At 33.9% G+C, this 21,097-nt stretch overlaps 1 protein-coding gene across 1 annotated transcript in view; it reads right to left on the bottom strand.

Annotated features, from left to right (window-relative positions):
* Nucleotides 1–21,097, bottom strand: part of LOC150093029 (uncharacterized) — a 50,005-nt gene that overhangs the window by 9,146 nt on the left and 19,762 nt on the right. The window contains exons 5-10 of the mRNA XM_090414128.1: nt 18,806–19,108; nt 13,353–13,959; nt 10,754–10,899; nt 8,908–9,086; nt 4,523–4,671; nt 4,096–4,235 (exon numbers count right to left, since the gene is read on the bottom strand). Coding sequence (XP_090270254.1) covers nt 4,096–4,235; nt 4,523–4,671; nt 8,908–9,086; nt 10,754–10,899; nt 13,353–13,959; nt 18,806–19,108 — 1,524 coding nt within the window. The remainder of the gene's footprint in view (nt 1–4,095; nt 4,236–4,522; nt 4,672–8,907; nt 9,087–10,753; nt 10,900–13,352; nt 13,960–18,805; nt 19,109–21,097) is intronic.

The following is a 21,097-nucleotide window of genomic DNA, read 5'->3' as shown; positions in this document are numbered from 1 at the left end:
GAAACAGTAAACATATTTAAGGCGCGTATGATAAACTGTGTGTGTGTGTGTGTGTGTGTAACAGCGGGATCCCCCACGATGAGTCTTTTGACTCTATGGAGGTTTTGATAATAATAATAATAATAATAATAATGCAATTTACAGTTCAATAAAAATATTATTCATTAATATTCTTTTCTTTTCATTTTTTTTTTTCCAAAATGACAAGAAATGTGCAAATGTGATTTCGGATCATTAAAATTAAGAAAAGTAGTTAATTTAAAGCTCGTTTAAAAATATTAAGAATTTAACATTGACAGAGTAATACTCTTCTAAATCACAACATGTACCAGTAACTTATTAAAACTAAACAGATATCTTTCTATCAGTTCATTAATTTCGGTAATAATTATTTACGAATGAATTGATCTAACATTGAAAAGAAGAAATAATTTTAAATTAATAAAAAACATCACTTGGTTTAGGTATAATGAAACAAAAGATGAAAATGTGTTAATGAATCAAAAAATACCATATTTCATGTCTTCTATATATAAAAGAGTAAGAAATAAGAGGCTATTCGTCTTGAGGTACAAGTGATCTCAGAAAGGTTTTATCGTTAACCTTAATTTGAGGAATGGAGATTCTCCCGATGATTTGAATATGCATGTGACAGGGAAAATAACATTCCTCTCGATTTCAATGCCGAGATCGAGTTTTGCAACTATGTTTTGGCGCGATGTTTAAAATTCCAACTGCTGATTTTTTCTGATTTTATATGTAAAATTGTTAATGACATCATGGCTGAGAAATTATGTCGAAAGCTTAGCTAAATCGCTCTTGGCTTTAGAATAGACAGTGATGCATAGCGATTTTCCGATCCCCCAACAAGACAAGAGACACTTAGAGTTATACATCGGTCCCTTTTTCATCTTTCATTGTTCCATTAAACGCAACCACCCCCTCCCTCCGCCGGAATCGATGATAATGCCGTGGCTTACTTCTAGTTCTCCTACCTCTGGATCACTGGAAGTTAACGTGATTACATGGAGACTCTACAGTGCTTTTTTTTTTCTTCTTTCTATCATGGATTTTAGGCCAAGGAGCCTGCTACTGTCTCATGCTATCGCTTTCTTGGTCTTCCAATTCTCTTTTTCCGTTTATTTTATATCCGTATAGTACTTTTGGCAGTCTGCTATTGTTCACTCGATTTAGATGTTCTAACCATTTTTGGTTAAAATTAACTTATATAGCAGTTAATTGGTTTTATATTCAGGGATTGTAAAATTTTCTTCATTTGTTTTATGGTCCCACTTAGCATATCCAGCTGTTTTTCTGAGAAATTTCATTTTTGCTTCTTGAATGAGTTTTTCATTCTTCTTTTTTGTGGTACATGTTTCACTTCCATATAATAAAGTTGGTTTAGACAGAAGGTTATATAGTCTGACCTCGTGTGTTTTTGTACTATTCTTCTAGTAGTTTGCCTTCTACAATACTGTTTAGTTTCTCTTTTAATATTCATGCATATATTTTGCACTCTGCATTGAGCAGACTAATTCCCGTATGGTTATTGCAGTCATCTTTATTTCCTTTTTTTTTAATATATATAAATTTGGAAAATCAGTACTTTTTTTCCAAGGATGGTTTGAATATATTGTTTATTATGCCAATTACTTTAACAAAATATTATATTTTAATGTCTACATCTTTTTCATCTTCAGATGAATAAGCCTCATCCCAGGTATTTGAAAGTATTCACTTGTTTTCTAATATTTTATTATCTGTCACTATTTTACTTTTTATTGGGTTTTCTCCTTTGAAAGCCATTATTTTTGTCTTTACTTTTGATTTTCTCATATTTTATTCTTCTGAAACTGCATTCAATGATTTTACTGATCTCTGTAGATCATTTTCTGATGTAGCTAATACAATTTGATCATCAGCAAATAATAATGTATCTATCTTTATTTGTGGGTTTATTTGTATTCCAAATGGGTTATGCTATTTTAATATATATATATATATTAAAATAGCTACGATAAAGCTATGGCATTATCCTCGATTCCGGAGGAGGGAGCGGGGGGGTTGCGTTTAATGGAACAATGAAAGATGAAAAAGGGACCGATGTATAACTCTAAGTGTCTCTTGTCTTGTTGGGGGAAGGGGATCGGAAAATCGCTATGCATCACTGTCTATTCTAAAGCCAAGAGCGATTTAGCTAAGCTTTCGACATAATTTCTCATATATATATATATTTGTTTTAATTTGACCTATTTTATTCCCTGTGTATATATCTCTTGAATAGACTGTAAGAATAAGAACTGGTTTTGTTATATTTAAATCGGTTAATAATTTAGATCGGTTAATATTTTAAATAATTTAGTCTATTAATTTTATCAAAGGGTTTTTTTTCCATAACCAATGAAGGCCACCTGTGTTTCTTTTTGAAATTCTCTTCGATTTTCAAATAATATTTTTATAGTGAAATTTGAGTCTATGCGAGATCAGCCTTTTCTGAGTCCATTCTATTCTTCTGGCAGTTTGTCCTCTGCAATACTGTTTAGTTTCTCTTTTAATATTCGTGCATATATTTTGCACTTTGTATTTAGCAGACTAATTCCCGTATAGTTATTGCAGTCATCTTTATTTGCTTTTTTTATATCAATTGGGAAACTCAGTACTTTCTTCCAAGAGTTTTGAGTTTTTCCCAGAAATCCAGACTAGGTGAAAGAATTTCAGAAGTGCTTTCATTAAAATTTTCACCTGCATTTTTGCACAGTTTCATATTTATATTGTCTTCTCTTGGTGTTTTCCTATTTTTCTCTTATTTATTCTATTTTTTTAGTTCTGATAGCGTAATATTTTCTGTTAGATCTTTCTTTGTTGCATAAAATTTTACTTCTTTATTTTGAAAATAAGCTATCCATTTTTTAAATATATTGTTTGCATTTTTACCTTTTTTATTTCTTTGTTCGTGTATTTTTTTATTTCATATAGAGATTTTCGGTTATGGCTTAGATATATCCTTTTCTAGTTCAGTTACAAAATTGTTCCATCTCTCTCTCTCTATGTTTTTTCTTACTTCTCGTTTTGCAATTGCGCTGTTTCTTTTGTACTCTTTTTTGGCTTCTATCTTGGAATGTAGCCATTTTTGGTAACTCCCTTTTTTTTATTAGATTTTCTATTTCTTTGACCAAAATTCATTGTCCTCTTTTTCTATTCCATCTATTCTTTATTCCTAAGAATTCTCTTGCTGCTGATTTTTCCATTACTATTCTATCTCATTTGATTCATGTATGGCTTCTGTTTTTAAATCAGTGCATTTTTGATATTTTGTCTACTATGGGGATCTTTATTTATTTTTTAGAGCCATTTTGGTTTAAGTCGAATGTTCGCCAATACCATAAGATGATCACAGTTTAATTCAAAACCTCGATACACTCTTACATCTATGATTAACTCGACTAATTTAAAATTTGCGATAATATAGTCAATAGATTTACACACCCTTCGGCTGGTATATTGATGCATTTCTTTATGTTTATATACCAAGTTCATTATTCTCATATTATTATAAATGACGAAATCTCGCAGTTTGTGTCCATTTTGATTATATGCATCTTCACCAAATCTCCCTATGTTCGTTTTGTATTTCCGATTCTGGCATTTAAATCCCTTGCCAGTGCTTTTCTTGTTTATGAATTGTTTGCTAATACTGTGAGAACCATGCACCAGTTCTTTCCGAAGGACACGGTAGTGCATTCTCGAAAACGTCGACGCGGCATTTGTCCATCAGTTAGAAAGTTTTGGGTTCGAATTGGGTTCTTAGGATGCAAGAAAGGTTTATGAGATCTTTTCAAGGATTCCTTGAGTTCGTGTTAATTTTTCAAGGTTTTGTCTCCCGGAAACCTGGCTCTTTGATTTTTTTCAAACTGTCAAACCAGCTGAAGAACAAACACATAACTGACAGACTAAGTGTACTTCGTCCATAATTCCAACCATTTTCCTCTACAGACTTATCTCTTAAAGATAAAAATACAATTTTGATAAAAACACCATTGAATAAGTTGCTTAACGATTTTTTAATTGAAACTATTTATTTTTACTTACAGTTGCTTCGTGTTTCCAATCTGAAAGTCAGAAGATCGCCGACAGCTATAGTGTTAGTTGGAGCACCTCTGTACAGGATACGGAGAATGACATTAGAGGTCAACATGTTCTGTGCCGGCAAATGCTCAATCTGAGTAGGATAGCGACTGAAATATATAAACAAAAAAAAAAATGAAGTCGAGATGATGATGATAATGTCGACAACACACACACACACACACACACACACACACACACACACACACACACACACACACACACACACACACACTACATCATATTATTTTCTCTTTATCTGTTTCTCCCTGTGTATATAAATTACATAAAATAATGAAATTTTAGAGCAGTTTTAACTTACAGAAATTAATAAATGTTCTCAGTTTTTTGGTATAATTTTAAATGTTCTCTATTAGATTTTCAGTTATGCACTTACCCGTCCGTTCTGGTGTCCAAATAACCCGAAGTAACCACTGCTTCTCCATGTCCGGACATATGACAGGTTAAATTGTATTTCTTGTCTTTGCTGGTCTGGACATCATCTTTAAATTGCACTACTACGATGTTGGTAATAACTTCGCCATACTGAAATAACAAATAATTGCTATTTAAACAAGATATACACTGCATTTCAATGTATATATGTATATATTATTTAATATATATATTTAATATATGTATATATTAAATATATAAAAATTAAATCACGCCAGAGATTTTTTTTTTTTTTAAACACTGTTTTTTCCAAATAAAATCTCTGCTGACCATTTGGCTCATGGCATTGGTGTACGATACTTTTATGAGTGGGATTCACATTAAAAAAAAAAAAAGATTCAAAAAGCAAGTGTCATTCAGATATGCCTTGCAATAATCCAGAATACAATAGTTCTGAGTACAATTTCTAGGCCGAACTTGCTCCTGATATAAAAAAAAAATATTGAATATCCATGCCATTAACTATAATGAGATGCTTCGTTCATAGTTAAAGCCGAAATTTGTTCTGCTGCGACCAAAACATTTTTTCAGAATGGGCACAAAATGAATCTGGCCGAAAACTATAAAAGATTCTAATACTTTTTAAATTTGTTTAGAACATCCAACTTTTTTTTTTTAAATTCTGTTTAGGTGAGTTTCACAAAATGAATAAGTATATATTAAGTTCATGGAAGACTTTTATTGATATTTAGTACATGTGATCATTGCGAAATTTAACACTAAACAAAAAATAAATATTTTATGCTTAATACATAAATGGAATGGGATCACTTGTTTTCGTAATAAAAATAAACATACGGACATATTTATTCCAAATTACTTGAGTAAGCGTCTTCTGCATTTTTTTTTTGTCTTATTTAACCTAGAATGGCCTAGAGTGTAGAGTTGTGTTTCTCGAAAATAATTAATAATATACATAATCAATTGTGTGCTCATAGTACAGAGTTGATGATTTTTAGTAAATATCTACGGTAGTATTAAACAGGGTAAGTTTTAATATGAACAATAACATTAAGAGTTGCTTCCGGAGAAGGATCCTTTTCAAAATTAAAATGAATAAAAAAAAATCACTTACGATCGAGTCACAAGAAAGATTAAGTATAGAAAATGAAATTTGTAGCAATTTAGATTTAGAAGATATCATAAAAGATTTTCTGTAATGAAAGCCAGGAACATCTCAGCAGGAAATGAATAAAAATAAGATTTTTTTTACTATTTGTGTTTTTCTTTATTTTAATATACATTCTTCTTAATGTGCAGTATAACAAAACGATTCGTAACGTGTTATTGTACTTCGGGATCTTTTAATTTTTAATGGAAGGGGGCACAAAAATTTTGCACCTAGGTGGCGCAAACCCACGGAACGGCCCTGCCTATCCTAACAAATATTTTTACTGGAATTAGTGTAAAAACGCTTTAATTTTAAGCAGAAATAGAATCCACGTTTTAAAAATGATGTTAAATTAAACTTGATGGAATATTTGTTTCATATATGTCAGGGGAAAAAAATGGATATTCCAGCGAACACGTCATAATTTGGCATTATGTCTAATCCTTAGTCAATATGAAATATAGTAAATAAATTATGACGTAATTACTGAGCGGAACTTCAGCCCTTTTGAGTCATATTCAGTAATTATCGATATTGATTTGTAAAGCAAACAGAAGCCGCATGAATTAACTTGAAACTCGGGTTAATTCTAAAATTATAAACTTAGTTACATTACATTACAAATGTAATGTAAGCTTCGCAGTTATGCAGGGTATATTAAACAAATTGTCCCATTTTACAATTACTGGTCTTTTATTTTATTATCATGAATACTTTGAAGTCACGAGACGCCTTTTGAAAGGCATCGTACAATCATGAAATGTACCGCGTGATATTAAGGGAAACAGATTAGCAGAAATGCGAACTGTCATATCTTTAAAAAGCTCTGCACGGGCAATCACCTGTACCTTGCTGTAATAGAATCATACAACCTACTCAACTGCGAACCTTTGTAACGTGAGCCGTTTTCTCTTTCATTTCAGTGTCGGGGCCGCTATAAAATTTAGATTTCCGTTTCCTAATTCCGGTTTCCGCCACAGGGTGGAGATAGCAGTTAATACTCGCAAACATTTCCTACTGTCGATAATTTGTAGCAAATGTTATTACTGAAAGATGGCGACATCCCAGTTGTTCGAATTTCTCACAATACGTTTAGACATCCGGGTTACATTTCACTATCACTGGCAAGAGCATGGCGTTTACAATGTTCTGCCTTTGCACTCCGTTTATTTGGCTGTGTCTGCTTTCTACTTATCGGGAATTACCCCTTCAGAGCATAAACGTTCCAATCAGCCATCAGTACAAGCGAAATCATCTACCAATATAAATTAATTACGTATCGACTTCATTAGGGTCGGTACAGAGTTAATAACAAATTATCAATAAATATAAGGGGATTTTAAATAATCTAGATCGGCTATTATCTCATTATAGGAGGCGTAGTATATTTACCACTACAACTGGTAACACAATCCATTCGCCCGCTACTTTCCATGCAAAAAAAAAAAAAAAAACCTACCATACTTCTTTATACAATATCCAGACGTTGACCTCTTTTTTTTTCTTTTCCCTCCTCCTCCTGCTTTTTTGTAGAATCTCTTCACTATTTATCTTATAAGCTTCTCTCAACCCTTTGGTTGGAAAGACATGGGTTCGATTCCCTCCAAAATGTGAGGAACCTTGATCTGGTCTCTTTCGACTAAAGGTGAGTTAGCCGGTCTCATACGGAGGTGGTGGTTGTAGGGGGGAGTTTCACCCGGAAACTCGGGTTTTTCGTTCCCCAGAACAGGCAAACCGGCCGCGTGAATACAAGCATCTGCAGACAAAGGACAAATCGGGAGGCACAGAGCTAGCCACCTTATCCTCGAGACGGTCGCGGTTGTGAACTCTACAGATAAAGAACCTCAATGGTTCGTGAAAGCTTAAGACAAGACAATTACATTCTTTCAATTTCATCGAACTATGAACAATTGCCAAAGCTCTTGCATTTGTTCGCCGTTAGAGATTAGAAGAGCTAATTAGCCTAATTATCAGGAATGACCCTTTCAGAGCAAAAACGTTCCAACCAGCGATCAGTACGAGCGAATGGATCTCATTGCTTTAAGACTATCAACTTTGATTTCCATTGCGCTATGAATGATGATGATGAAGGCTTTAGATAACTTCCATCGCCCGTTATGAGATATCATCCTGCTTACTGGAGGCTACTATAGTAGTTGAAAAAGTACCATGTTTGGTCCACAGATCAGGGTTTCTGGATTATCTAACCCTTAACTCATCAATGATACTAATGTGCTGTAGGTTAATAGCCTTTTGAGTGGAATAATAAAAAGGAATATATGTAATTCTAATTTTAAGTCTGATACCATGGAACCACTTGTTTGTTAGTCTTCGCCATTCCTTATTCCTTTGTGTGCTCACCAGTGCTGGAAATATGTATGTCATTCTATCTCCTTAACGACGAACATCTCAAGATCTTTCCACCAAAACTTTCTGCGGTATGGAAGTGGTAAAGAAGCAGGAGGAGAAGGTTTTTACGCCCTTACATTTCTGAATTACAGAATGCAAACCGTTACACATATTTTATGTTGAATTGGTGTTCGGGCTCTCATTTTCATATGACCAATAAGATCAAATGAAATTCTTCCCAACTTTGTGTCTCACATACAGAACGAATGACTTCCTCCTATATCATTATATTAAGGAAAAATAATGAAAATTAATGTGACATTATAATTCAAAAACAATAAGAACTTCACAGTATATAAGTTTTATTTAGTTTATTTAATATGACATCAGGTAATCAGGAAATAATTTGTCTAAATTATTCAAATAATAACAAGAATCAAAGAAAAGTAGTTGCAATGGACGTGTGTGTACAGAATGCCCACTGAAGGTCCTTCAGTGGGCATTCTGTACGAAAAAAGAAACAGTAGGAAACTCGACTTAGGCTGATGAATATCGCATGATTTATATATATAATTAGATTAAGATCTAATCTACTTTTAAACATCTCATGTGCGCACTATAGACGCAATTCCCTAAACACTTGAGATAACCAGAAGAGTAAAAAACTATATTTATTTTTATGGCTCTCGTTAGGACTAATCATATTAATGATTGGTTCATTAGAACTGTAATTGGTCGGTCCCGATTACCTTAAATAGAAATCATGTTAATGATTACACTAATATTGAAATTTTAGAGATCAGATATAAATTTTGGGAAATCTTAACATTCGAATATTGAGAAAAGTTATTACTTCAGAGATATACCTGTTGTGTTCCGCATCGGGGAAAACCATGCGGTGGACTCATTTTCAAGGAACTGATAGTTCCACCATTACCATCATAGAAACAGGAGTCATAAAAGCCATAAGTATAGATCCTTCCATTAAATGGCTCTTGGGTCTTTAACGTAAACTCTATTCCATCCGGAGAGCATGATTGACTCACTGAGGAAATAAAGAAAACAACATGTAATCTGTACTGAGAAAACACAAGAATTAAATAAGAACCTAAACACTAATATTATTTTGAGCTGAAAGACGTTTCTTTGTATTTTTTTACAAAGAGTTTTTTTTCGACAATATATAGACTGGGAATCTCTAATGGAAGGGTAACGTGCTATTTGTGGAATTCTGTTTTCAAAATAAATTACCTACATCAATATTTGAATCTACAAATATTTAATTACTTAATAAATCATCAAGGGCCATCAAAGTTTCATACCAATAAAAGTGAAGTTCTTATAATCCGTTATGGTTTGTTAATGGATTACATCCTACAACCCATAGTAACTTCAATTAGTTAGAGCTATATCCATAATTGGATTTCTCCCTACCAACCTATGCCAACTAATCCCTAAAACCGGATGAAAACACATGAACAATCAGATTGATTCTTCATGTGTTTTCATCAGTAGCTTTCAAAATGTTTCTGACAATTAACACAAACATTTATTGCATAAACAAAGTGGATATTAGACCGAGAGCTCGCTTACAAAAAATACATTTCTCGAACATTTCAAGTTCCATAGTACAGAACGACAGTTTTTGCTCTCTTAAGGTTTCTGCCTAGTCGCTGAAGAGAACCAACCAGTCCGAAACAGCAGTCAGGCTAGTGAAACCTTATCGGCGAATATATAGACGCTTGGACAGCGCCTATGTCTTTTAAGTAGTCCACACTAAGGCAAGCGGTGAATGCCGAGGAATGTATTCCCGCAAGCTCTCTGGTCAACTCACGAAACTTTCATAGTTTCTACATTCGGCTTTGAAATAACACCGGATCTAATATCCACTTTGCTTATGTAATTTTGCATCACTGAACTGAAGCCTTTTGGCTCTTTATTTTGGTAATTACAAACATTTATATTTTTTATCTAAATATAAATTTTGTCTACTATTGTAAAAGAGTCATTCAATCACTATACTTATGAAAAAGCCATTTGTTTGTAATATAAGAATAATTGCGTTGTTGATGTACTGTATGCTTGTTTATATTCTGTTCAGTTTTCTTTTGTCACGAATGTTTCTATTCTTTCAATATGCGCATTTTCTAGTTTCTCTTCCATAGTTTTTTTTTTTTTTTTTCATCCGTATGGTGGAAATCGCGCTAATGCAATATCCGTATCTTAATAATGTTAACGATATCCTAGTTACAGTGGTCATAACTGAATAATTTTCCCTTTAAGATAATTTCAACTTATGTGCAGCAGACATTCAACAATTCATAATAAGATAATTACACAGTGGAAAGCAAAGCCGGAAATACCAATACCTGCTCTACTTCCTCTACAGTTTCCCCTGTCGGGAACAATTAAAACAAGATCCTTTGCTACTCTCTGTCTGTTTGCAATAGACGAAATAAGAGGTGGGTAATGACCTCATATATTAAAAGCTTATTTAAATGTCATTTATCGAAAATAAAATAAGTCACTTGTGTTTTTAATCGTATTCAGAATTGAAATAAAACATTTAGAACTTAGAAATTAAAAAAAAAAATACTAAAAGACGTCTATTTTAGTTAAATAAATAGCCATGTAACTATAAGAAATTTTATATTCACAGTCGGTTCCAGTATTATCAAATTAAAGTTTATAATTTAAAAAAAAAATACTCACCATCAATACATCCTACTGAACCTCTTGCTGTACCATCACGTTCGAAATAGTCATATTGAGAGTTCTGTTCGAAATGGGCAGGGTTAGTGAGCTGCAGTTGCCTTGTATCTTGATCGCTGAGCTCACAGTTATCTGGAATTGCATTCCTACAAGCAGAAAATATGTTCTATGGGGTCATTACGTGTATATATATATATATTTAAAGAATTTAGAAATATTTAAAGAATTTAGAAATATTTAAAGAATTTAGAAATAACTATTTAAAGAATTTAGAAATAACTAATATTTACAAAGATAATTTATTTATTTTATTATTATTCTATTTTAATGTGAGCTGGACGAATCAGCTTGCTTTCAATGATACATTCATTCAAGAAAGCACATAATTACCGTCGTCAGTTAGTGGTCAGTTGAAATAACTTGTGTTTCAGCGGCTTATGGAAAAGGTGGATGTTCCGGTCCGTACGGACACAGCGAATATCTCAATTGACAGTTAAGCTTTTAACAACATGTAGATGATCTACTTCTGATAGTCTTTATTATTTTATCCACGTTTACCAAATCGATTACCAATACCATATACGATGTAAAATGTTTTGTACTAACAAGAGATCAGTGGTATTGGAGGCTTGAAAAAGCTCCATGTTTGGTCTCCAGAGCGGGGGTTTCTAAATTATCTCATTAGCCCACACAGGTGAATTCCGTACAAGAAAGGTTTGCAACTTTTCTTAAGTGAGATTCATATTTAAAACGAAAATGACACTGCTATAGAAAGTGAAAAACTTCTCCGTTAAGGTTCGACAATAGAATATACTCGAATGTTTAGATTAGGGTGAAATTGAGGTTGCACCCTAATCTAAAGGAATATAAAAGGCAAGAGAAAGAAATGTTGGTTGTAATCGCTGGTACAAACACTCACTTCAAGTGGTTACCAGGAAGATATGAAGGAATTGTTGAAAGTAGAGAATAACCAGGAGTGTCATATTCATTTGAATGGTATTAGAAAGGAGAAGTTTGAGAAATGATTACATAGAGAACAAGCAGGTTGCATGAAGAAACGAGACTATTAAGTAGATTGGAAATAGGAGATCAGATGTAAAGGATGTAAAAGTAAGTGTGTTTTGCGTAAATCTGAGGTTAAAATGTTTTCATGTTATCTAAAAGTTGATGGTGTGAGGAAGATGGCCAAAAAAAAATAAAAATAATAAATAAGTTAAAAAAAAAATCATGGACAGAAGCTGTTCGTGTCCTACTCCAACCGATGATCCGCGAATGTTAAAGCTGAATAATTGCAGATCATCGGTTGGATTGGGATCTTGTTTCCTTTTTCATATTAGAAAAAAGGAAACCAGGCATATGGGGAGGTGAATTGATGTGCATTATCAGAAGAATCGTAATACGAGCACTATTTCAGACATGCTCTGCTCTGAATATTAATTTTAAAAGGGTTGTAATAATAAGAACATAGGGTGACGCTCATTTATATAGAGTTCAGAATATATGACAGAAGAGGGAGAAAAATGACACTGAAGTTAGTTTGTTTGTAGCGCATGCTTTTTAAAAATTCATAATCTTTGAATTCGTTGCCCTCTTAATTTTGCTTCATTTATGTTTCACTTCTATTTATTGATATATCCCTGCTCATCTATTTGGTTTTCACCTCCCACATTGTTTTTAAATCGCGCTTAGCTTACTTTTAAATTCTGCATTAACATCGCCATCACCCTGATCTTCAAATTACACAGGTATGTCGAATTTGTTAATCTTTCAGAGTCAATATTTTGAATTAATAAAACAATCCCATAATGTTAAACCTACAGTTTGGAAAAATGGAGAAAGCTCCATTACTATAACCCCCCCCCCTTTCTTTTTTCCCCATGCGTGTTAAGCTCAATAGCCTGTCACTGCCAAGTAACTTGCTCCTTTGAAGCCTAATTAATGATTTGATAGGACGATTAATCCTATCATGGTATATTATAACTGTCAATTGCTTGCGTTCTTCTGGGGGGGGGGAGGTCTGTATTGGAAGATGAAAATCCGAGTTTCCGGGATTGAATCCTATCATCTTTGTAAGAGCCTGCTAAATCACCTCCAGCTGAAAAGTCCTGATAAAAGTAGTACTTCGCGTCCTAGATGAGATTCGAACTCAAGTTTTTCCAATCAAAAGATATCGTTGAAACTGACTGAACTATGCAGGCTCAGCGTTTTGTTTTATTTTTGTTTAAGGTTTTGTAAGTTGCACCTCAAAATAGGAATTTAAGTGCATATCAAATAACTTCCGATATTGAATACTGATGATTAAACGTATTATATGTCTTATACTTTATTTTTTTAGCAGATAGCAAAATTAATATACGTAGATTTTAACTATAACTCTATTAATGATTAAATATAACTAATTAATGATTTTCATCTTCATTTTTGCTAGAGGGAAACATATCATAAAGAAATCATTAAAAAAGCTAACGAAACATTTTGCACATTAACAATATCTAAATTTTTATATACCTCTAATTATTTCTAAGTGTATAAATGAATAGTTATGTGTTCTTTCATTCTAAATAGTTTCATAAGATTAAGGACATTAAATCATACTTACTTAAAATTGAATGAGGCACAGGTAAATTCCCTTTCTTCATTGCAAACTTTCTCGCATTCTTCAATTCTCTCGACTCTTAACACTCGACGGATATAAAAGCCTCTTAAGCGAAGTCCGAAACCAACTTTACGAAATGCACCTCCACCAAATCCAGGCTTACAAAGCTCGTACGTTCCCCCAGGATATGGTCCAGTCTGTTGAACTGGTGGATAAATTCCTTGTCCAGAAAATCCCACACCCTGAACTGGACCATAAGCTCCACCATAGCCACCTCCATACCCGGTGCCATGGCCACCGTAAGGTCCACCATATCCATGGCTAGGGTAAGGATCTACATGCCCAGAAGGATAACCACCTCCTACTCCTCCATGACTGACATAAGGATTACCATATGTTCCTCCAGTACCTGCACTTCCGTATCCACCTCCTCCTCCTCCTCCTCCTCCTCCTCCACCGCCACCTGCATAATTCCCTCCGTATCCTCCTTGCTGTTGTTGAGTCCATGCGAAGCTAGTGCCATGACCCCCATAGCCACTTTGTCCATGTATGCTAGGTCCATATCCTTGTCTGTTAGCAAAGGTACTTCCACGGTATCCAACGCTCCAACCTACAATAGGAAAATAACAAATTATAAATCACTATGACTTAATAATGTATATATACCTAGCTGTTTCTATCACAAGATGTGCATTCGTATATTTCTGCTATAGATATTGATGACAGAAGGTAAAGAAATGAGATAAGGAAAGACACAGAAAGAAGAAAAATCAAATATATCTGATACCGATTGAAAGAAAATGTGAATATGCAGATGAATAAGGATGGGGGGAGAGAAGGTGAAAATAAAATCCATACTTGGGTCCCAAACGGGCCACTATCCAAATAGAACTGTTTCTGCATTTCCTTTTCGACCTTAAAAATATGAGATTCAGCCTAGATAATTTTACGTCATCAAAATGTGTTGGTGTTAAGAAACTTCTGATTCACATAAGGTCATTCATATAATACGCATTCTCATTACTCCTTCTATGATTTGCTCACTTTCTCATTTGTATATACAGATTCTCTTAACTATTCTGCGTATTAACAGAAATGTATTCTAAATTCACTTGGTATATAACAAGAAGATTAAAAAAAGTAAATGATAGGCAAATAAATGTGCAATTTTTAAAAAGCTTTCCATTTCTTTGGATTAACCTGTTAAATATGTATGCATGTATGTACGGTAATCTCTTCTAAAGCAGGCAATGATTAATAAGCAAAGCAGTCAGGTTACTAGGTTGCAGTTTCTAAGCAAAGCACAACTAAATTCGGAGAATCTAATTTAAAAGCTTGGAGCATCTTCAAGCGAAATGTGGTCCATGCTTGCATGCACGTGCTCTACTACTTGCCCTAATGGCGATACTTACTCGGATGAAGGACATAGGTGTTGTAGTACTTGTCGTCAAGCATGTGGAGGGGTCCTGACTCACTGGGCGTCTGGCTACTGAAGCGACAGGATAGGTGTTGAGAACTGTATTCAACGGAGTAACAGTCCTGCTTGTAGCGACGCATACACTCATCCACGCACTGCTGGAAGGTGTATACCTTGATTTCTACTTGATGCGATATGTCCAGTCTCTTCCGACGATAGCACTCGAAGGTGGCATTGGTGATTAGAGTTTCTGCGGACAATAGTAGCAACTCATCATAATTTGATGTTCTACGGTTATGAAAGGTTCTACAATATCTAAATTCTTTTTTTTTTTTTTTTATGCCAATATCCACGCATGGAAAATCGTTCTGAAATCCCGTCTTTCCCTTGTAAAATGTATCTTCCCAATTCAAAAACCTAATCCACAAATGAGGTAATTTACTGTTTGTTATGTTTAAGGCTTTTGGATTCTGTTATGGATTTTTTTTTGTTAGTGCTTTTAGCAAAATTCTGGCATTGTCTAAATTGACATTAATGGCCTAATTAATTCGCCTCTGTATATAAAAAAGTCGAATCAATAGCCTCATATGAGATCGCCCAGGCTTCTCCAGTTCATTGTCCTTTGTGAGTCGCATTCTCTTAGACAATCTTCAATATATTTATGGTCAGTTTATTTATATATCCATACTGAAATTCTACCGGACATGGTCGATACATTTTGCAAAGGAAAGACAGGATTTTTTGAATAATTCTCTTATCCAACTGACATTCACAAACGGTTGAATACGAGATTATTCAAAGCGTGTCCTGTTGGGCCTTGCTAGACCTTTATAAATCTCTACAGACACATACCATTTTTGAAAATGTAGGCCCATTCATAATACAATATCCAATATTTAAATAATCTCTTGCTGTATTTTTAAATGATAATAATATGATATAATGTACTGTTTATACCGATCCAAAGCATTTTGAAAACAAAAAATTATCCATATGTTCTGCATTCTACTTCGTTATTGCATAATAACGAAGAACAGTTCGAATTTTAAGATATATCATATTCTGCAATACATATTGTCGCTTAATGTTTATGATCTTCTTCTGTCTTCTGAAGGCTTTATTATGTGAAACCCATTTCTATCTGACTGTCCTATATAATGTGTATTGTCAGGGAAAAAAAATCAGCTGGAAATAAGGGAGAAAAAAATGCCTTCGTCGCTTCTCAAGAAATGAGGGGGAGAAATGTGAATATTTTGTTATATAATTAAAAAAAAACCTATAAAATCTCAAAATTAGCAATGGCTAATACCACAGAGTGCTAGGCCTGAACATAAGGTAAATCATGCTTCCAAATAATAAAGGAAGGAAGAAAGAAAAGGAAATGTGTTAGTGCTTCATGCTTGCCGACAAGTTAATGATTAACGATTAACATTTCTTACATAAAGTGTGAAGCAAAAAGCTTTTCATACTCCCCGCTATCTGATAGGGAAAACAGTGAGTGGGAAAATTTATGAGCCAATAGCTCGCCCTGAGCGGGCTTGAAGATTAAACATCAGAATTGGAGTTTAAGATAGCTTTTGGTCTTTTATGTTTACAGTAATCTGTTACGTCGTAGTTTGCAGTTAGTTGAACCAATTTTTTGGTTCAACTAACTGCAAATATAATGAAATATAAAATATAATGCAAATATAATGCAAATATAAAATAGAATGAAAACAGAAAGATTACCAAAACAAGCCTTAAAGTACAAGCCATTAGGAAAAAGAAAACCAGGATGTCCTCTTAAACGATTCAACGATGACTTCTAAGGCCGGAACAGGCCATACTAGGCCAAAATCCTTGATACGTATGATGATGATGATGATGATGATGATGATGATTCCTCAATGTACAATTTCATAGCGCCGTCTTTCGATGGAATCAAGAAAATTTGCTATTGTCCTATCAACACACATGGAACAGGAAACTCATCGACATTATCTAAGCTTCTTTACAGCAAATTTGTGCTCTGGTAAAAAATAAGTAACAAGAATAGATTGAATGGAACCATTGAATTGAAATGCATCCACTGGTCGCAAATTTATATTTACAGTCAGTGTAGCATTAAACTGTTGCATTGTGTTAAAAGTGAGGAAAAAAATCTTTGATTTTTTATGGATCGTGTTATGATTTTAAGTATCATTTGTTACTCTAAAGGGGAGGGCAAATAAAAAAAAAAGAAAATATATATATATGAAAGGAGATGAAAAGTAGTGTTTTGCTATGCACGAGAATGGATGCAAATCACGGTATTACCCATCCATCTAAAAACGGCTTTGTTACGAAAATTTGTTCGCAGGTTGCTATTATAAGCAAACGACTTTATTATGCAAATTGAAATCACCAGTGTAGAACTTTCAGGAAATACGTGTCATCCGGAAGTAAACTACAAATTTCAGTGAAGCAATGAAGATTTTTTGTTCATCTAGGACGTCAATAGATGAAAGGAAGGAAACGCTCGTGGAAAATATGCATAATATTTGTCTTTTAGAAAGTGACAAAAGTGTAGAACTATTAAATTTTTATGTTTCGGCTAATGCGAAACATTAAATATACTGTGTAATATTTAATTTCTTCCGTATCTGTGTGAATTTTGCTTTAAAATAATTCTCCCAATCTTTTAATGATGGTGATATGATTTTATGATTTTCTGTTATTTGCTATTGTTCTAAAAATTGTTTTAAAATTGTTCTAAAATTCCTTGGTAAAAAAAAAAAAGTGAGAGAAATAGAAATAGTTCCAAAGAACAGAAATAGAAATAGATACTGAATGGATGATGACCAATAGTTGGTCATGTGTTTAGAGAGATTCATGATGCTCAACTATGATAGCCCATTCACTAGAACAACGCCCAAATATCTATGAAAGATAGATATTTGGGAGTTATATATTCCATATATATAACGGAATAGATATATATTCCATAAATATGAAAATATCTATGGAAGAGATAAGACAGACCCATGAAAAAGTAATCGAAGTGAAGCTCTGAGACAGAAAGGTATCAATTAGCTGGATTGCCTTATTATGAATAAATCGAGCATTTTAGGGAAGTTTAATGTGCACCGTCACCTCCAAATGTGAGAATAGTACTATAAAATAAGGCAGGTTTTGGATTTATACAGTGCTAAGCATGTCAGGTTAAAGCACTAAAGTTCACCTGGTTATCCTCGCTCCAGTGAAATATGACATGAGAGAGGGAGAGAGAGAGAGAGAGAGAGAGAGAGAGAGAGAGAGAGAGAGAGAGAGAGAGAGAGAGAGAGAGAGAGAGGAGTCATTTAAGTATGTGGAAGAGCATGGGTGAAAGTACAGAGCTTTTGGACACTCAAGCATTCTTGGGGAAATCTAAAGAAAGGCTCATCCACTACAGAACGTAGTGTACAACCAAAGAGGAAATTGGAAATCTAATTAAAAAGAGTGTAGATCACACTCTTTTTGTGTAGAACACATTATAGATCACAACATGCATCCCTCATTAATGTATCATAGGTTATGAAGAGCATATAAACCAAAAATCTTTTATTATGCTTCAATATGAATGCAATTTATATTTCATCTAAAACAGTAAATTACAGTAGCTAATTTTGCTTCAATTTCGCTGTTCAGTCTATCATATTCAGCGCAGTAAATATAAATGCACTCATTAACCTTATCTTCGCCTATACGTTCAGATACTTTATGCAAACCTTCATAGCAACACGTGTCGTTTGCCTTGTAAAAATATGCAGAAGTATCTTATCAACTGAATCTTAATGCCGATATTTTATGACGAATAAGAGAATTCTTGTTTTTCTCACTGCCTAGATATACGATAAAGTAAGATAATGAACATAAGACATTTTGCTCGAATAACACACACACACACACACACACACACACACACACACACACACACACACACACACACACACACACACACACACACACACACACACACACACACACACACACACACACACACAGTCATTTTTTTTTTGTATAAACTAAGTTATGTACCTACCTCTGTTTGAGCTATGACATAAGACCTTGTAAAAGTCTCCTTTGCTTGTTTTCAGTGTAGGCTGCAACTGGGGCCCATTTCCTGAATACAAGAGATCCTTTGGATACAGCGTGCATTGACCACTTTCCATATCGTAGTGGAACCAGCGGCACACATAGGAGAGCTGCTGTTGGTCATCTTTAGGGACACAACGTTGTGAACATTCTTCAGCATCTTGCGTGGAAACAACTTCCCAACCATCGATATTGTCTGGTTTTTTCTCTGCTTCCATTATAAACGTTAGATGGGAACAATCTTCGGAAGCTGGAGGGAGGGGGGGGAAGAAAGAAAAGAAAAGAAGGTGAATATGAGGCAGAAAGTAATTTAGGAAAAGACTGTGTAATTCCAGATAAATTTGCAATAATCTCGAGCTTATTGTGAAAATTCATTACACAAATTAATTACATAAGCACCATTTTCTTGTTTTTTTTAATTTATTTTAGTTATTTCTTGTCTTTCTTTCCTTTCATCTCTGTTTATAATAAAATAGATTTGCTTGTATACATTCAGGAAAATTCTTAGCGTTCAGAATAGACACAATCATTATACCCTGTCATTCAATTAACTCTGGAACTTAAATGTAAACTTTCCATTTTATAAATGTATTCGAAGTGCATATCTATTATTATTATAACAGTGTCTCCATGGAGTCAGAAGACTTATCGCGAGAGACCCTACATTGACATACTAACCATTATTCACACAATACCTATCATACCTCTCCTTAAATTCATTCGCAGACGAAGCACTCACAACCACCTCTGGCAACGCATTCCATATTCACAACCCTCCAAGCAAAAAATCTAGTCCTAACATCCTTGTTAACCACAGTCTTACACAATCTCCAGGGATGACCTCCCCCCGTAGTTCTCTCCTTTCCTGCATTGTTCAGAAAAAAGTCATCAGTATCAATCTTATAAAATCCTTTTAATAACTTATATATTTCTATCATATCTCCTCTCCTACGTCTGTCAGCTAGTTTTTGGAGCCCACAGACCTTCAATCTTTCCTCATAGGAAACATTCCACAGACCTGCAACAATCTCTGTAATTCGCCTCTGGATCCTCTCCCCCATTTCTTCATCACCAAGAAATCGAGGTGACCAAATCTGTGCTCAATAGTCCAGATGTGACCTTTATAATGCCTTATAAAGTGGAACAATCACTTTTTTTTATCCCTGTTTGTCAGTGTGTTCTTCAACAACCATGTAATTTGATATAATGTTTTGGCAACCTTTGCAATATGCCCTTTAAACTTAAGCTCTCTGTCCACAATAACTCCCAAGTCCCTTGCCTCACAACTTCTTGCACTTCAGTTCCATTAATATAGTAAACAGCATGTGATCTCATCCTCCCGAAGAGGCTTGGATTCATGGCTTGAATTTTTAACGATAAGTTTTAAGGATCATGCCAACCTAATAAAAAATAGCAAGATTTTGGAATTTCTGAAGGTTGTTTTTGTAACAGATCCCTCAAATTTATCTGGAGGCTGTTTCTACAACTGCAAAAATAAGATCATAGGATCAAACAGTATAAGGACAACGTCATCAAGGACATTAAAAATGAAAATGGAACCGATTTCTAGTGATGAATATTTTTTCATAATCAATTCATATGAGGTATTATGAAAGTATTAAGAAAATATAGTTTATTTTTTAATATATTTTATATCTGTATAACACATGTTTATATGTCACTTGCTTCCATAGCGCTAGACGTCTAGAAGAAACACAGTTATAAGTTAAGTTCTAGCTGTCGACTGGAAGAGCTTTTATTTTTTAAAGACTTTCTTCTGCCATTCCCGAGTTATCAGATTTTAGCACGGTTAAATAGGATTTTCCCTCTCTGAAACTCGGGGTTTTAATCCCATATCTCAAAAAATCTACCCAGAAGCACATTGCATATAATAATACGAGTATTAAGGTTTAGAGCCACGAGATGGTCACAGTTGTATGTCAAGAGAGTGTACTCTCTCTCTCTCTCTCTCTCTCTCTCTCTTGAAAAAATTCTTTTTTTATATATATAAAAATTCAAATCTGAAGCCGAGTAAATGGTTACACAACTATATAAAAACATAATCGAAGCATTTTGATTAATAATTTAAAAACTGTCTCATACTAGCTGAGGCTATGTTTATACGATAAAACAGACGACCAACATTCTCAGTGTATAGGGGAAAGTTTCACGCAATAATTTCATTAAGATCACGAATAGAGCAGAAAGAAATCAAATACAGGGTTGTTCACTATTTATT

The sequence above is a fragment of the Typopeltis vanoorti genome, chromosome 24, assembly GCF_054136105.1.
Source record: "Typopeltis vanoorti isolate ZY-2024b chromosome 24, IOZ_Tvanoo_1.0, whole genome shotgun sequence".
NCBI classification, from domain to species: Eukaryota; Metazoa; Arthropoda; class Arachnida; order Uropygi; family Thelyphonidae; genus Typopeltis; species Typopeltis vanoorti.
The sequence above is the reverse complement of the archived record's forward strand: the minus strand, read 5'-3'. Positions and strand labels throughout refer to the sequence as shown.